This window comes from Octopus bimaculoides, chromosome 26 (genome assembly GCF_046866305.1).
Source record: "Octopus bimaculoides isolate indiv1 chromosome 26, ASM4686630v1, whole genome shotgun sequence".
Taxonomy (NCBI): Eukaryota; Metazoa; Mollusca; class Cephalopoda; order Octopoda; family Octopodidae; genus Octopus; species Octopus bimaculoides.
Genome location: NC_142953.1, coordinates 25770492 through 25789753, shown reverse-complemented (window position 1 = coordinate 25789753; position 19262 = coordinate 25770492). Strand labels below are relative to the sequence as shown.

The window sequence follows — 19262 nt, the reverse complement described above, 5'->3', positions numbered from 1 at the left end:
AAATAGTTCTACCAAGATTTGACACAAAATTAGGGGTGTAAAACTGAGTAGATACAGTGATGGGGGTGACTTGGTGAAAAGGTCTCCTACTGCTTTGGTGTTTCTTTATCTTTATGCCTTTAGTAATTAAACCGGCCAAATCTGGCCAAAATATTCTGTATATTTGTTGAATGACATTGTTGAAGTAGGTGTGAGAGACCCAATCTGGTTGCTTTGAACATAAAACAATCACATCATCAAAATCTTGAAGGTACAGGATAACGTCTGATTAATTCAAAAGGCTGTCAATAAATAAGAATTATAATACAATTTAATCTGAATGTTTAAGGGTTAAAAGACTGATGCATTGTAGCTGTGTCTGGAATATGTAGAAGGGAATGTGTTTTTGTCTGCTCTGGAGTGAGGGTCGTGAAAATAATGAAATTTGTAAAGATTTCATTGTTGCTCGAGTGTCTAGTTTTCTGTGCTTGTGGAATATATTGGTGGAATATATTCTTTTCTACTCTAGGTACAAGGCCCGAAATTTCTGGGGAATGGGCCAGTCGATTAGATTGACCCCACTACACAACTGGTACTTAATTTATCGACCCGCGAAAGGATGAAAGGCAAAATTGACCTTGGTGGAATTTGAACTCAGAACATTTCACCCGGCATGCTGACGCTTCTGGCAGCTCGCTGCTTTTGGATGATATATATTGAGACCGGTTTCTTACAGCCGGGTTTCCTTAGCTGTTGCTAGCCCTCCTGTGTGTTCAAGCAAATTGTAATATTTCCCCATGGCCAGTCATATTCCCATAGAATATCGAAAGTGAATGACACTGCTTGTATGACGGGCAAATATTTTACAACTATCAAATGGCATTAATTCATGGAGACAAACACGCAGATGTGTGCGCACACACACACACACACACACACACACACACATACGGCATGACTAGCTCCTTTAACTTTCTGTCTTTGGAATTTTATCGCAAAGCTTCTGTCGGCTCGGCTATAATAGAAGACACTTGCCCAAAGTGGAATGCAGTTGGGAGTGAACTCAGGAAGCTAACTTCTTAACCACACAGCTATGCTTCATCGTAATTGTCATTTAATTCCATGTTTGTTGTGTGTTCATATATGTGTGTGTGTGTATATATATATATATATATATATAATGTATGGTTGGCCAAAAATCACCTGACAGTAAATTAAAAATTTCATAAATACTTAATATTCAATTTTAATTATTTCAATTATGAATGTTTAATAATTGAATGCTGTGAGTTAAAATCACCATTTTATTTTCAACATTTGTCTATTTATTAGCGAAGTCTCACAAAATATTTAGCTTTAATCTTGGAATTAAATGGTTTTGATTTAGTCGGGTGACTTTTGGCCAACCCTGTATGTATGTATGTATATATATATCACTATTTAGCATCCATTTTCCATGCTGGCATGGGTTAAACCAGAGTAGTATATACCAAGGTACACTGTCTGCTTTGGCATGGTTTCTATGGCTGGGTGGCCTTCCAAACATTACCCACTTTACAGAATATACTGGATGTTTTTTTTATGTGGCACCAGCATTTGTGAAGTCACCATGTATAGTATTGAGGGACGTGAAAGTATGATAGAGGGACAAGTGTCTTGCTGAAGAGGTGAATACATGGGTTCCCTATGAGAGAGAGAGAGAGAAAAATGGTGAGGGCATACTCTCGAAATAGGGTGAATATGAAAGAGAGAAACAGAAGAATTGATGGGTAGCTAAGTGTGACAGATGATTAGAGAGTGAGATTGATGTGAATGTAATGAATATCAATGGTGGGGGGAATAAGGGTGGGTTGGTGATGAAGAGCTGCGTATCTAAAATGTATTTAATAGTAGTTGACCAAGATCAGAACGTCTTGCAAAGAAGCCTTTATTATACATGTGGTAGGTTTGAGAAGTGATTAACTGCAGAACTGATTACGCCAACACCATAACCCACACATGCAAGTTGTTTGTCATTTTGCTTCCACATTTTTCTCTTACATAGATACAATAATCGTACGTATCGAGTGGATGACATTGATATGGACATGTTGCCAACCAGAACTTTCCGCAAACACAATGAAGATGTTTCTTTTGTATCCTACTACAAAACGGTAAGATATATACATACATATATATATATATATATACACATACATACACACACACACACACACACACACACACACACACACACACACACACACACATATATTATCCACAGTCTCTCTCTCTCATTTTCATTCACTTGTTTCATGTTTCAATTGTTGGATGGTGGGTGGCCATGCTGGGGCACCTCCATGAAGGGTTTTACTTGAACAAATCAACACTAGTGCCTTTTATTGTTTTTTTTTTTTCGTTTTTCCAAGCCTAGTCGCTTTTGCTGAACCATTAAGTTACAGGGATGCAAACAAACCAACACCCCCTGTCAATGGGTGGGGATGGCATGCATGCACACATCTCAAACAATGAGAATGTGTGCTCAACACCGCATTGGTGGATAAAGATTCTTTGTTAACAGTTTGTTTTGTGATGAATTAATACTGACTTTGCTCTTTTCTTTTCTTCCGATTCCTTAGAATTATGGCATCAATATCCGACACCTTGATTTGCCTATGCTTCTTAGTAAACCCAAAGCTCGTGATATCAGAAGAGGCCAGAATACTCCCATCTACTTAGTTCCTGAGTTGGTTGTTATTACTGGTAAGTTAAAAAAAAAAAGAACCCAAACAAACCAGGTTTTAACCATTCCATTAACCGTTTGCCTGTTCTGTGTATGACATCTGATGGTGTGCAGGACATACTTCCCCGGTGTTCATGTATCATGTATGATATGCATTCTCAGTTGTGGTTGAAGAACAATTGGAAATGTGTGTCATACATGATGCATGGACTTCTGGAAGGAAAGCTTTATAGTCAGAATGTATGAAACAATGGGTAGCTGAAAGCCTGAAAACAAGCAGGGACTTTCTGGACAAACTTATGAAAATACTTTCACCAACCAAAGGATTAGGCTTATACGAATGCTGAGTTGTTTTCCTTTTTGTGTATTAAAGAAATTGTTTTCTGGGCTGTGGTATGTTTTCTGTTGACAACAATAATCCAGATTAGGATTTGAAGCGCGCAGTGACTGGGAGTAATTTGTTTTTTAATGGTGAAACTGAAGTCGATACAGCCATAGATAAGTGTGTAAATCATCATTTAACAATCCATCTTCCATGCTGGCATGGGTTGGACAGTTTGACAGGACCTGGCAAGGTCATGTGACATATCGGGTCCGTTTTCGCTTGGTTTCTACAGCTGGATGTCATTTATAATGCCAACCACTTTACAAGAGTGTAGTGGGTGCCTTTTGCATGGTACCAGTGATGTGGTTAATAACTTCTTGGATGGAAAAACTAGCCACGGAACTACCCATGTCTTATTCCCAGTAGGTTTGAGTCCAAGCCTTTGGCCTTTGCATCCGAAGGGTCTTTTAACTTGATATTTGCATGCTATTTATTTACAACTTCTGAGTGGGACCATTTAAACCAATTTCTTTTTATGCTTCTCAAGTATAATGAAAGTTTAAACTCAGTCTTTGTTTTATACAAAATACACTTTCATGGATGTTTGGAAATGGATGCTGCTTGTGTGACGTTGCCACCAACAGACATGCACGCACTCTTGTCATCATTTTAACGTCCATTTTCCTTGCTTGCATGGGTCAGATGGAATTTGTCAAAGCAGATTTTGTATGGTTTGATGCCCTTCCTCTCGCCAATTCTCACTTGTTTGCAAGTAAGGTATTTCCCCCCCTGACCAGAAATGTTTTTCATGGAAGCTTGGAAGTGGACACCATTTGCATGACGGTGAGGCTCATTTACAACTATCACACGAAGACAAGACAAGGCTACAGAAATGCACACACAACAGGCTTTATTCAGTTTCCGTCTACCCTATCCACTTACAAGGATTTTGGTTGGCTTGGGATTATATTAGGAGACACTTGCCCAAGGTGCCACACACAGTGGGGACTTGTGACTGAATCCAGAACCATGTAGTTGAGAAGTAAGCTTCTTAACACATCGCCATACTTGTACATATGCATCAGTGTGTGTGTGTGTTTGTGTGTGTGTATGATAAATATTTATAACTAAATATATTTTTTTTAAATGTTACCTTAAAGGTAAATAGCTGGGTGGGTGTACGAACTCCTTTATTCTAGCTGTATTTAAATAAATACTTGTAGCCAACTGTTAATTTGTTTTGTGCTTACAGGTCTTGATGATGATGTCAGGACAAACTATGAAATAATGAAGGACCTGGCTCAGACCACTAGGCTGACCCCTGAAACAAGAGTTGAAAGACTAAAGAGGTTTATTGGATCTACCCGAAGGTAGGTTGTGTGTGTGAGAGGGTTGGCTGTAGTGTTTGGCCTCCCTTAAGAGTGGTCATTAACCCTTTAGCATTCAGATGACTCTGTTGATTGTATTATCCATTTATTCACATCTTTCTCAAATAATCTTGCATTATCTCATACATTTGCGATTTTGATGATGTCATAGTTTATTGTTGGGTAGGTGTGAGAGGTCAGATCTGGTCAGTTTGAACATTAGATAGGTAGAATATCTTGGCCGGATATGGCCAGTATAAATACTGAAGGGTTAATTCCCTTTTGATACCAACCCCTCTAAAATCATCCTTCTTTCTGCAATACAAACATTCCTGTTAATTCATGTTCCAAATGCCAGTTTAATGATAACAAAAGGGTTAAAGTGATCTAAATTCAAACTTTGCATCAAAATATTGATGTTAGTTTCTGTTCCAAACATTGGCATAATAACGACTGTTACTTTACTAAATTTTTCGTTATTTTCAAAATGTATTGTGTGTATATCATCAGAAACATGGTAACAAAAGAGTTAAAGTGGTAGGAGAGCATGAAGTAGGAAGAAATATTTAGGTAACCGATTAATTTCATTATAACATTTGGCTTTGTATGTTTGGGTTCAAATCCTGCAAGTCCCGAGAGCTGATCTATCTTGGCCTAGTTTTTTTATTTTTAAAAAATGTATATATGAATAGGTCATGTGTAGGGGGAATGCACTGTTGCAGTGCATTATTACATCCTCCATTTGTCAATAATTACTCAGGTTGTCCCAGGTTCTGCAAGACACTCCCTTCTCTGCTGTGGCTTCTGGTCAACCAACACGAGCCCCCCCCCCCCCTTGCTGAATTCTCAAGAGAAGAGAATATGATACAGAGGATCGAACTCCTAATAATGAAGCATCATGCTTAAACGGTCTGAGCTGACTCTCAAATTCTTCACATGAATCCTCATGATGTAGGGATAAATCAGATTAAATTATTTTTTATAAGGGTTCCGTGTAGCTTCATCATCCTCATCGTTTAACGTCCGCTTTCCATGCTAGCATGGGTTGGACGATTTGACTGAGGACTGGTGAACCCCGATGGCTACACCAGGCTCCAATCTGATCTGGCAGAGTTTCTACAGCTGGATGCCCTTCCTAATGCCAACCACTCAGAGAGTGTAGTGGGTGCTTTTTACGTGCCACCGGCATGAAGGCCAGTCAGGCGGCACTGGCAACAGCCACGCTCAAAATGGTGTATTTTATGTGCCACCCGCATAAGAGCTAGTCCAGGGGCACTGGCAACGATCTCGCTCGAAAGTCCTTACATATGCCGCGGGCACAAGTGCCAGAAAGGCGACGCTGGGTACAGGTGCCATCCCGATTTCGCTTTCGCTTGCCCCAATAAGTCTTTGCAAGCTGGTAGCTTAGTTTTAATAATTTTTTCTATTTTTTAATTTGTACAAATTTGGTTTGGAGGGAACAATGGACCAGCAAGGTGTACGCGTAAGAGGACTGACATTAATAATGTCTCTACCCTGGGGCTGATTATTAACATCAATAGTAGTTTGACCCTGGTTCGGGAATATCAGGGTTTTGTGGAGTAATATAGCCATGCCTTAGCCATTGTCATTCCCTCGCCTGTTCTGTGCCAGGGTCCCAGGTATGGATTAATCTGTGTCTGTTACAGAACTGACTCAGGCAGAAGGTCACTAACAAACACCTGAATAGACCTTGGGCAGGTGAGGCTCATTCAAGAGAGGGTTTCCATTAAAAATTCTGCATCCTGATAACTACTGTCTTTATGGCATTTGATGCACGAGACGTGTACAATTTTGAAGGATAAGCAAATGGGATTGGTTCTGCAGAAACCATCATCATCATTGTTTAACGTCCGCTTTCCATGCTAGCATGGGTTGGACGATTTGACTGAGGACTGGCGAACCCCGATGGCTACACCAGCTCTAATCTGATCTGGCAGAGTTTCTACAGCTGGAGGCCCTTCCTAACGCCAACCACTCCGAGAGTATAGTGGGTGCTTTTACGTGCCACCCACACGAAGGCCAGTCAGGCGGTACTGGCAATGGCCACGCTCAAAATGGTGTATTTTATGTGCCACCTGCACAGGAGCCAGATCTTCCTGGCACTGGCAATGTCTTTACACGTGCCAGGAAGGCGATGCTGGGCACAGGTGCCATTGATGGTTTCACTTTCGCTTGCCCCAATAAGTCTTCACAAGCTGAGTTTCGTTTCCAATGAAAGAGATGACGTTGGCATGGGTGCCAGTCGTCGAATTTAATTCGATTTCAATTTCACTTGCCTCAACAGTTTTTCGCGAGCGGAGTTTAGTGTCCACTATAAAAATATTCATCATACAAGATGTACAGCAGACCAAGACATCAGCCCCAACACCACCATATTTCACAAGCCCCGTGGCGATTGGGTAAGAAGCAACAGGGACAGGAAGAAGTGTTCAGCTTTGACCCTGTACATAGGCAGCCAGACATAGATTCTTTGATTTTGGTCACCCCTTGAAATATGTATAAACACAGACATTTTCCGTGCTGTGATACATGGACTGTGAACCCTTCGGTTACTTCTTGTCCAACACCTCTTCTGTGTTCTTCGTGTGTTGTTTAAGGATTTTATGAATAGAAATCAGTAGAAACTGTATTGATGACACCGTCTCACTTTTGTTTGACTTTCCACTAATTTGTGTCCTCTTATAGAAACAAAGAAGCCATGGACCTTGTTGAGAAATGGAAACTTCAACTTTCTGACAATTTGGCAGCCATTGCTGGGCGTGTACTGGAACCAGAAAAGATGTACAGCAGCACTAAATCAGTGTGTTTTTGAAATTTTTTTATTCCTTCTTCATTTCGGTCTAATGATTGTCAGAATTTTTCAAACCATGTTTGTGATATATGTAGACTTGTTTATCACGGATTCATTCATCACTGATCCAGAATAACATGGTATGTTCTGTTGTGAATTTTATGACACTTATGGATTTATCTGTCACAACATGGGTCAGCAATCCGTCAAATTTTGCATGTACTGCAAAAATGTACCCTACCAACTACCCAGAATGGACTGGGTATTGCTTATGCATAGTTATTTAAAATTTACAGTTGTCCCCGTCTACATGGGACTTTTGAACAGCAAACACCAAAAGGCACCTAATCCCTTTAGCACTGAGACTATCCTTGATGGGAATCATGGAGGTGATGACAAGTGATACATCTTTGGCGATGCTGTGCTGAGAAGACTTGTCAAATCAAGTGAAGTCATAGTTGTTGTAGTTGTTACTGGTGTCATGTAAGTAGCATCCACAAAGGTGTAGTCATGGCTGTTGCTGGTGTCATATAAACAGCACCCTGCCAGTGTTGCGTAAATGGCACCTTTGAAATCATAGTTGTGGCTGTTGTTGGTGTCATGTAAATGGCACTTGTGCTGGTGGCATATAAAATTACCGATTACACTCTTGGAGTGTTTGGCATGAGGAAGGTTCATCCAGCCATAGAAACTGTACCGAATCAGACTGGAACTGGTGCAGCTCCCTAGCTTACCAGTTCCAGTCAAATCGTCTAACCCATGCTATGCTAGCATGGAAAGTGGACATTAAATGATGATTATCTGGCTGAAACACTCAACCTGTCTTATGTTAAACCTAACCAAATCTAGCCTCTCACACATAGCCTACAATGTCTTTATAAAAATAAAGAATTACATCAGCAAAATTTCAAAATTACAAGATAATTCCTGATCCAAAACCATCAATGTGGATAAAAAAAAAGCATCACATTTAGTAGTAATCTAAATGCTAAAGTGTTAAATGTGTGAAATTTGTTTTGTGCTATTTTTCAAAGATTAAAACAAATATGCTACACATGTATTTTTTTGTTTACTTATTAAGGTCATCTCTACAGATATTCTTTAGAAATTATGGGTTAGATGGGTGCTGATGAAGGGGCAAAACCCCTGAAACATGACATACGCTCATTACCCGTTTTTCATCTTTCATCTCATTGTTTACATCTTAGGTGTGGTATATGAAATGTGCTGCCCGACTGGCTCCCATGCCGGTGACATGTAAAATGCACCATTTGAGCGTGGTTGTTGCCACTGCTGCCTGCCTGACTGGCCTCCGTGCCGGTGGCACATATAAAGCACCCACTACATTCTTGGAGGGGTTGCTGTTAGAAAGGGCATGCAGCTGTAGAAACCTTGCCAGATCAGATTGGAGCCTGGTGCCAGTCCTCAGCCAAAACCGTCCAACCCATGCCAGCATGGAAAGCAGACGTTAAACGATGATGATGAACAAAAATCAGTGCTGGCTTTAATTTCTAGAGAATATCTGTAAAGATAACCTAAACAAGTAATGTAAAAGTGCACAGCTAGAATGCAGTATTGACTTCTAAAGACATTTGATATACTTTATAGAGTATTATGGTTGCACAATGAAATATTCCGTACCTATGAGTCTTCCACAAACTTGGATTTTGTTAACGACTGTTGAATGATGGATAATCTTTTGTATGTTAATGTCAGCAATTGTATGCACGTCTTATAACATTGTTTTGCAGCTGTCCTACCAGTCCCGTGACCCAGATTGGTCAAGAGATCTGCGTGACATGTCACAGGTTGCTACAATGTCTGTAGACAGATGGCTACTCATCTATCCAATGAGCTGTGGACGTATGGCTAAAGACTTAGAGTCCTGTCTTCAGCGTGTTGCCAAACCCCTAGGAATCCGATATGCTGAACCCTACTGGTAATTAAAATCAACTTTTCAAATTATCTTATTTTATTTGTTTTTTATATATTCATTTGTCTGGGTGTGGCTCTGTGGTTATGTTGTTTTCTACCCAACCTTGTGGTTTTTGCAATTGTTTCTTTCAGTTCATGTCTACCAAATCGCATTCTGGAGGCTTTGGTAGACATGAACTGAAACAAACAATTGCATCATTTTTTTGCTTTTACTTTCCCCCGCCATGGTGGGGCACCGCCTTGAATAGTTTTAATCAAGTGAATTAATTAACCACAGGGGTTATGTTTTTTTTAAAACCTGTTCTATCTTTTTGCCAAACTGTCAAGTTAGAGACATAGGTGCAGGAGTGGCTGTGTGGTAAGTAGCTTGCTAAACAACCACATGGTTCTGGGTTCAGTCCCTCTGCGTGACACCTTGGGCAAGTGCCTTCTACTATAGCCTTGGGCCGACCAAAGCCTTGTGAGTGGATTTGGTAGCCGGAAACTGAAAGAAGCCTGTCGTATATATGTATATATATATATGTGTGTTTGTCCCCCTAGCATTGCTTGACAACCGATGCTGGTGTGTTTACGTCCCCGTAACTTAGCAGTTCGGCAAAGAGATCGATAGAATAAGTACTAGGCTTCCAAAGAATAAGTCCTGGGGTCGATTTGCTCGACTAAAGGCGGTGCTCCAGCATAGCCACAGTCAAATGACTGAAACAAGAGAGTATGTAAACAAACCAACACTGGATGTCCAGCAGTTGTGGGCCAGAAACACGAACACACACACACACTAAACAAAATTCTAGTCACACTCTACCTCCGCTTTCCTAGACTAATTTCTCCTTTCATTCTTTCTTTCTTTGCAAGGTGTGAGATTCAAGGTAACGATGCTTCAGGACAGGGTTACATATCAGCCATCAAAGAGAAAGTGACAGAATCCACTCAGTTGGTTGTGGCATTAGTGTATGATAACTCCAAAGGCAGATATGATGCAATCAAGAAATTCTGCTCCATTGACCAACCAGCAGGAAAACCAGGTAAGATGAACTTCTATCCTGTTAGAAATTTGAGTGATGTTACTCTGTCAGCTACGTTTTTATGATCGTTAACTCCTCCTAGACTGTTGGTGCAAAGACAACGAAAGTCAAGCCAGGGAATGTCCTAAGGAGGTCTATTTTTTTAAGGGCTGCATAATTGGGGCTCCACTAACCCTGCTAGTTTTACTGCATTTTAAACAAAGTATATGCTATTGCTGACCAAATCAGAGCAGTGACAATGAATTCCCAGGGAGCGTCGTAAGAAGGTTCAATTTCTGAAGGGTTTCTTAAATGGGGCCCCACTGACCCCCCTATTTTTAATGTATTTACCTTGCTCTTATGCTTATTGATTACACTATGACTGGCATCAGTGCTTAGCACATTTGCAGAAATAAGTTTGGGCCTCCTAAATACCTTCACGTACATTCAAATTGAGATAAAGAATTAGAACAGGTACGTTTCAAGAGGATATTTATATTTTGTAGTTTATGAAACTGGTAAAAGTAATACCTTCAACAATCTGACGGTATAGGGGCCGTACACTATATATGTTTGAATTTTTTTCAAATGTTTAGCATGTGTAGACTTATGGTCAGATTGTGGAAATTGGGAATGCTGCAGAAAGGACTTAGTCTTTTTTTTTTTTTGTTTTTTTTTTTTGTTTTGAATACCGTAATCCTCGCCATATCACGGTTCACCTATTGTGTACTGAGTACATTATGGTTCACCTTTCATGCACTCATTACATCTGTAAATTTATATCGTGGACTCCTCAGTATAACACGGGTTTCTGTTGCCGATAGGTATTTATATTCTTTTAGGTTTTGGAGCGTAACAGCCACGGTAGTCAAGGGATTACTGTACTGTCATTTGCTAAAAATAATGCTCTGCCTTTGTGGTTGTTAATTATGTAGTAAGTAAAAATAAAAGTGATAATGAAAAGAAATGTGTTAACATTTTACCAAGAAATTGCCTAAAATGAAAAACCACCCTGTGTTCAATATGTGAAGTTGGTCTATTTTACATGTATTAAGGTACTAAAAACTTTTTCTTGAATTTGCTTTATTCAAATCAGAATGCATCTAATATGGCTGTTATTTATGCCATCCTGCATAAGTGTGGAGGCCCAGTGGTTAGGGCAGCGGACTCGTGGTTATAGGATCGCGGTTTCGATTCCCAGACCGGGCGTTGTGAGTGTTTATTGAGCGAAAACACCTAAAGCTCCACGAGGCTTCGGCAGGGGATGGTGGCAAACCCTGCTGTACTCTTCCACCACAACTTTCTCTCACTCTTACTTGCCGTTTCTGTTGTACCTGTAATTCAAAGAGCCAGCCTTGTCGCACTGTGTCACGCTGAGTATCCCCGAGAACTAGGTTAAGGGTACACGTGTCTGTGGAGTGCTCAGCCACTTGCATGTTAATTTCACGAGCAGGCTGTTCCGTTGATAGGATCAACTGGAACCCTCGACGTTGTAAGCGATAGAGCGCCTGCATAAGTGAAATGCTATTAGTAAGAGACATGTACATAGAAATATTAAGTGGTTTCTTTAGGAAGCCTAATGTGTTAGCACTCAAAGCAGCCATATTCAGCTCGAATATTCTGTTTCTTATTCAAATGGGCCGGGTCCAGCCTCTCACACCTACTCTACATTGTCATTCTAAAAATAAATAAATCACCGGGTGCTGGGCCTCGTGGAAGCAATGACGCATGACTGAGATCTTTGGCATTATACCATGCTTGAGAAGAAAACCCATCAAGCCAAGTAAAATTGCAGTCGTGGCAGATACTGGTGTTGTGCAAACGGCACATAAAAGCACCCCTTACACTCTGTGTGGGTGGGGTTAGGAAAGGAAAGGCATCCAGCCACAGAAACCATGGAGTCTAGTGCAGCCTTCCAGTGTGCCACCCCAGGTCAAACCGTCCAACCCATTCCAATATGGACAATAGACATTAAATGGTGATTATTGAAATCTCAAAATTATGAGATAATTCACAATTATTTCAAAGCAATGCGAATAAATAAGCATTACATTTGACAAAATAATCTGAATGCTAAAGGGTTAAAGGTAAGCTAGGCTTACTGTCTTTGAAAACAACATACCAAGGTTTGCACGAAAGGTCTGATAGGAAAATCCTGCAAATAATTCAGTAATATTTCACTCAGTTTTAATTACCAATGTTACTTAATGTAAAATAAATGATAACGAGATTACTGATATTCCCCACTAGGGAGTTCATGTTTTTTAAATAAACATAAGGGTGGTTTAGGACTGGCAGTGGTAAGGATTCAAGCAGTGTGTTGGGCTTAACAGATACATATGGACCGATTCAAGTCGTATAGAGCATTAAATGTTAATGGTTAAAATGTTTGAAGGTTTCCAATATTATTATTATATGCACGTGCAAGAGTGGCTGTGTGGTAAGAAGTTTACTTCCCAACCACACCGTTCTGGCTTCAGTCCCATTGTGTGGCACCTTGGGCAAGTGTCTTCTTTTGCCTTGGGCCAACCAGAGCCTTGCGAGAAGCACCAGGCTTGAAAAATAAGTTAAGGTGGTGCCCCATGAAACAAATGAAAGATTTCTGTTGTTTCCTTAATTTCTTGCATGAGGTGAAAATTCAGAAAAACAAATTTTTTCCTGGTATATCTGTCAAGTGGGTCTTATTACTTTAACTGTTGTGTGACTGTATTTCTGTAGAAATACGCTGCCTTAATTATTTATTTTGAAAATGATAAAGAATTTACTAAAATAACTTGGTCATTAAGCTTTCACAAGCAGATTGTTCCGTTTGTGTTGGTTCCAAACAGTTTTTTTATTTATATTTTTTATTCTTTTTCAGTTCCATCACAGGTAATTGTACAGAAGACACTAAACAGGAAGAATGTTTTCATGTCAATCGCCACCAAGATTGCCATCCAAATCAACTGTAAGCTTGGAGGAGTTCCATGGTGTGTCACAGTTCCAGTGAGTTTAACTTCATCATTTCTCTTAGTCTTAAGAAGCTTTGGCAGTTGAAGTTTGTTTGTTTGTATATTAGAATTCTGAAATTGCTGTCTTTGATTACTTCTATCACGTTTGTTTACTTCATCAATATTTCATCATTGGCTGAAGACACTTGTCCTACACACCATGCAATAGAACCTTTAACCAGAACCATGTGATAGGGAAGCAAGCTTCGAAACAACAGATATACCTCTCTGTGTGTGTATTCGTTGCTTTTAATCTACTTTTACATGCTTACATGCACGAGTCAGTTTATTGAGGCAGATTTTGTATTGCTAGGTGCCCCTGCTGTTGCCACCCTCACTGGTTTCCAAGCGAGGTAATATTTACCCATGGTGAGAGATATTGCAAATGGATGACTTTGTATGAGAGTGGCAATCATTTTCAAAAAATTCTGCAATGTCAAGATGAGGAGACATGAATAGGGACACATCTGCACAGTGGTGTAAAATGGATATATTCCATAGATTTGTATTGGTTTGGATAGATGGCCATGTGTCAGGAAGAGTTTTTAAAGTTTTAGAAGGGTTTGATTCTTCTGAAATCTGTTTTGTTTATTCTAACAATTTGTGTCTCTGTTTTCTGTTCTAGATAAAACGTTTCATGATAGTTGGTATTGACCATTACCACGACTCTGCTAAAAAGGGTCATTCAGTTGGTGGTATTGTGGCAAGTATGAATAATGAGATGACCAAATGGTATTCACGTACAACCTTTCAGACCGCTCATGAAGAACTCTCTTCAAAACTCCATATTGTCACACAAAGTGAGTATTTAGAATTATTGCTGTTTTACTGAACTGCTTTTGTATTACGTGGTGTAACAAAGTTTTATTTATTAGAAATCAAAGGGAAATGACTACTATTCACTTCAAACTTTGCTTTTGTCACCTGGACATCAGTGTTTTGAAACTGATCTATTCTTCATTTCAATTTAGACAAGATTCAATGCTGGGTTCCTGAAGCAGAAATATTGTTATAGAAAATATTCTGCTCAATACTACAGATTTACTTGCCCTTATCCACTTGAACATGTCCCTTAGTGTCTGACAATATGCGCATCTCTGAGCAGGAGTTGTTAGGGAGCATCATCATCATCATCGTTAAACGTTCGCTTTCCATGCTAGCATGGGTTGGACGATTTGACCGAGGACTGTCAAGGTTTCTACAGCTGGATACCCTTCCTAACGCCAACCACTCCGAGAGTGTAGTGGGTGCTTTTAGGTGCCACCGGCACGAGATACTGGCAACGCTCAAAATGGTGTATTTTACGTGTCACCTGCACAGGAGCCAGTCCAGCGGCACTGACAACGATCTCGCTTGAATGTCTTTACACATGCCATCTGGCACAAGTGCCAGGAAGGCGATGCTGGGCACAGGTGCCATGACGGTAGAAATAGATTCTTTAGGATTTGAATAATTGTAACGAAAGCAAATTTTGAAGGAAATATTAGTCATTTTTCATACTTTCTAGGGGTCAGCAAATAGGAAATAACAGTTGCTACTCAAGGACAAAGATTGTTATACAGTGTAATTCAATTTTTTTTGATAAGGTTAAAGTACCAGTTGCACACTGGTTCTGTATAATTACTGCTTTGTGCCAAAATTACAAAGAATTATCATTATTATTAAGGCAGCGAGCTGGCAGAATCGTTAATATGCTGGGTGAAATGCAGAATGGAATTTTATCTGCTGCTACATTCTGCGTTCAAATTCTGCTGAGGTTAACTTTCATCCTTTTGGGGTCAATAAATTAAGTATCAGTGAAAAATACCAGTGAAACAGATCGATGTAATCAACTAGTCCCCTCCCCCCAAATTTCAGGCTTTGTGTGTTTTAGTAGAAAGGATTACTATTATTACTTTTTTAAGGTGGTGAGCTGGTAGAATTGTTACCATGTCAGACAAAATGCTGAGCAGCATTTCTTCTGACTTACCTTTTTCCAAGTTCAAATGGCCACCTAGGCTGACTTTGCCTCTGACCCTTTTGGCTTGAGAAAATAAGTACCAGCTGAGCACTGGGGGTCAATATAATCAACTTACTCCTGCCCTTGAAATTGCTGGCCTTGTGCCAGTATTTGAAACCATTGTTATTTATTGACGTAGGAGTGGTTGTGTGGTAAGTAGCTTGTTTACCAACCACATGGTTCCAAGTTCAGTCCCACTGCGTGGCATCTTGGGCAAGTGTCTTCTATTATAGCCTCGGGACGACCAAAGCCTTGTGAGTGGATTTGGTAGACGGAAACTGAAAGAAGCCCGTTGTATATATATGTATAAGTATATATATTTGTGTGTCTGTGTTTGTCCCAACATTGCTTGACAACCGATGCTGGTGTGTTTACGTCCCCGTAACTTAGCGGTTCGGTAAAAGAGACCGATAGAATAAGTATTAGGCTTCCAAAGAATAAGTCCTGGGGTTGATTTACTCAACTAAAAGGCGGTGCTCCAGCATGGCCGCAGTCAAATGACTGAAACAATTGAAGAAGAATAAGATTGCAAGCTTGCAGAATCGTTAGCATGTCAGATGAAGTGCTTAACAGCATTTCATCTGTCTCAACATTATGAGTTCAAATTCTAACAACATCGACTCTGCCTTTCAACCTCTTGGGGTTGATAAAATAAGCAGCAGTCAAGTACAGATGGGTCAGTATAATTCATTTCTCCTTCCCCTCAAAAAGTGTTGGTCACGTGCTAAAATTTGAAGTCCCTATTATTATAAAGTGACCAACTGGTAAAATAACCCACGTAGAAGGCTCTGGCTGGTCCCAGTCTATAATTATAACATGCTTTCTCAAGATACTTTGTGCAGTAGGACTAAGCTTAAAACCAAGTGGTTAGGAAGTTAACTACACAACCATACCTATCCTTGTGTGTGTGTTGTGTTGGCACTCCGTCGCTCACGACGTCGAGGGTTCCAGTTCATCCGATCAACGGAACAGCCTGCTCGTGAAATTAACGTGCAAGTGGCTGAGCACTCCACAGACACGTGTACCCTTAACGTAGTTCTCGGGGATATTCAGTGTGACAAGGCCGACCCTTTGAATTACAGGCACAACAGAAACAGGAAGAAAGAGTGAGAGAAAGTTGTGGTGAAAGAGTACAGCAGGGTTCGCCACCATCCCCTGCCGGAGCCTCGTGGAGCTTTAGGTGTTTTCGCTCAATAAACACTCACAACGCCGAGGCTGGGAATCGAAACTGCAACCCTATGACCGCAAGTCCGCTGCCCTAACCACTGGGCCATTGCGCCTCCACAAATTACCTCTAATTTTTCGCTCACCTGCATAATCCAGACTCCGATCTGAACATGCAGTCCTATGTTCTGTTGCCATGAATTACAATATCAAAGATGTACTGGTTTCGTGTCTTCCATTTCATTTTGCTTTGGCATTTTCTTTCTTTTTTATTTTTTCTTTTCTGCCATTTTTCAGTGCTCCTGAAAAGATATTATGAGATAAACAACTGTTTCCCAGAGCGTATATTCATCTTCCGAGACGGTGTGGGTGATGGCCAGTTGAATGTTCTTCTGAATTATGAGGTCAAGCAATACACAGAAGCCTTTAAGAATTTCCCAGATTCAAAGTATGTCTTTTTTATTTTTACTTTTAGTTCACAAGGCTCCTAACATGGACTTGATTGTAGAAATATGTTTCTCCGTATCTAGGGAGGGTCATCATGCCAATAATAACAAACACATGCACTGGTTATATTTTGCTCCTTTTATTATTAGCTAGTTGCTTAAACATTTAGCCAGTTGACTGTTTGATTAATCATTCAGTTAATTAATTAATCAATCAATTAAGTTTGTCCTTATATATATATACATATATATATATATATATATATATATATATATATATATATATACACATACGTAGTGCGCTTGACCATCCTAGTTCAACCAGGTCACCGTTATTATCAGCCTTTCTCTCAGCCTCTTTCTTCTGGTTATTTCATCTTGTTGAACCATTAATCCCTACACATTGTTGTTTCCTCATCTCATGTTCCCCTATCTCAATCCTTTCTGTTGAAGAATGTAGGCTTGAAACGTAGACTTTTCCATTCTTCCCGACCATCAAACTAATACACCTGCTTGTTGTTCCCTCATCTGTCCTTTGTTTTCTGTAAATTTGAACTATATATATATATATATATATATATATATATATAGTAACATCCACCCCTAGGGGTCAGCCAAATTTAAGTGGCAATATACTTCACTTTATCGTGCAGTTACTGTTAATACCTAATTTAGAGAATTAACATTGCTTATATATATATATATATATATACACACACACACACACACACACACACACACACTTGCTAAGCCAGTGGTTTGATCTGAGATCATTTGTTGAAACGAAATCAGTTACAATATAGAAGATATATATTAGCCGTCTAAAAACACAGAATGACTCTTTATGTAAATATTTCTTTCATGTCAAAATTGTCATAACACTGGCTGCTACCTCTTCAATGAGATGCCCTCTCTGTTTTATGGTCAGGATAAGATCTCTTTCTCGTTTAGTTTTCAGTTCAATTTTTGCGTTACTTAGTTGTGAGTAGGGCAGGCCTGAAACTGACCTTTTGCGAAGGAATGGCATTGAAGAGGGAGTGAATGGGGACGAAAGGACCTGACAAACAGAACTGATAGAATGATTCTCTTTTACTTGTTTCAGTCATTTGACTGTGGCCATGCTGCAGCACTGCCTTTAGTCAAACAAATTGACTCCATGTCTAACCCATTTTAAGTTGATTGCATTGACCCCAGTGCTCAACTGGTGCTCTATTGACCGCGGCGGTATTTGAACTCAGAATATAAAGATAGAAGAAATACCGTTAGCATTTTGTTTGGCATGCTAAGAATTCTACCAGTTCACTGCCTTTATATTGATTTGATTAAATTGACAAATATAAATAGCCAAGTGAAATAGAACCATTGTATGTGTTTATTGGTTTAATGACCCTCCCAAGATACTAGATTTTTGTTTTAAATCCCCTCTCCTTCTAATCAAGGTATGTCTTGTGACAATTACAATGGCACTTGCAGTCATATATCATAACTTTGGCAAAGATGCTTGGAGACATCACAATAGTCTGATGAGTGTACTTATTGACTTTGTGTAGTTAGTTGTCATGGAAACCTTGATCGATTGAACAACAGTTTACTGTTGTTGGGGGTTGCAGTTTGTTGCTTGTCCACAAAATAATAGTTGGTTTCTGGTAATTAATTTTGAACTGGAACCCTCATCGTAACTGACAGAGTGAGTGCCAGTTATTGTTGCATTGGAGAGAGTAAACTGAATGGAAGAGGTTTTTAAAGTATGAAAAAATGGATGTTGAAATTCCCAGCACCCAACTGCTTCCTGGCCTTTGATGCTGCTTCACTGTAGCTGTGTCTTGGAAAGAATTTAACCAATATTTTTGGAAGGACATCAGTTTGAGTAAATCTAATAACCAAGTTGTTCAGGATCATTACTGCACTATTAATTTCTGCTGAACTAGATTATGTGTAGCCCCTCCCCCTCCTGCTTTAATAAAAACTAATTAACTTTCCTGTATTTTATTTAAGTTCACTCCCTAATTTTTTTTGCATTATGGTTTCCAGTTTCAGATTAACTGTTGTTGTGGTCAAGAAAAGAATCAATACTCGTCTATTTTCCAAAGCCGGTGTCCAGTGGATGAACCCATTACCAGGAACAGTCGTCGATTCTGCTATCGTCCGCAACGAATGGTATTGTATACACTTGTTAATCTTTAACTGCCCCCCCTTAAGTCCTGCTAATATTTTAATCATCACTCATTTAGAATATCTTTGTAGAATTTAAACCTAGACACAGGTATGGCTGTGTGGTTTAGAAGTTTGCTTCACGACACTGTGTGGCTTTGGGTTTAGCCCCACTGTGGGGCACTTCAATCCCATGACTTTTTTTTAATTAGGTAAGTGGGTTGCACTGATGGTAATCATCTCTGCCGAGATCAGCAACTACCACACAACAATGGTTCAACATATATCTACGTCAGCCGCTCTAAAGCAGGCACTGTTTATTTATGTAAACTATTATCACTGGCATAGCTGGATGTGACTGCAAATTCCAT

General features: G+C 39.7%; 1 protein-coding gene across 2 annotated transcripts in view; it reads left to right on the top strand.

Annotated features, from left to right (window-relative positions):
- The window catches only part of LOC106883968 (piwi-like protein 1), a 45604-nt gene that overhangs the window by 22938 nt on the left and 3404 nt on the right, over nucleotides 1-19262 (top strand). For both annotated transcript variants that reach the window (XM_089342489.1, XM_089342490.1), the window contains 10 exons: nucleotides 2024-2132; nucleotides 2598-2721; nucleotides 4279-4396; nucleotides 7100-7214; nucleotides 8957-9144; nucleotides 9993-10162; nucleotides 13002-13126; nucleotides 13757-13931; nucleotides 16592-16742; nucleotides 18772-18897. In XM_089342489.1, the coding sequence (XP_089198615.1) occupies nucleotides 2024-2132; nucleotides 2598-2721; nucleotides 4279-4396; nucleotides 7100-7214; nucleotides 8957-9144; nucleotides 9993-10162; nucleotides 13002-13126; nucleotides 13757-13931; nucleotides 16592-16742; nucleotides 18772-18897 (1401 nt within the window). The remainder of the gene's footprint in view (nucleotides 1-2023; nucleotides 2133-2597; nucleotides 2722-4278; nucleotides 4397-7099; nucleotides 7215-8956; nucleotides 9145-9992; nucleotides 10163-13001; nucleotides 13127-13756; nucleotides 13932-16591; nucleotides 16743-18771; nucleotides 18898-19262) is intronic.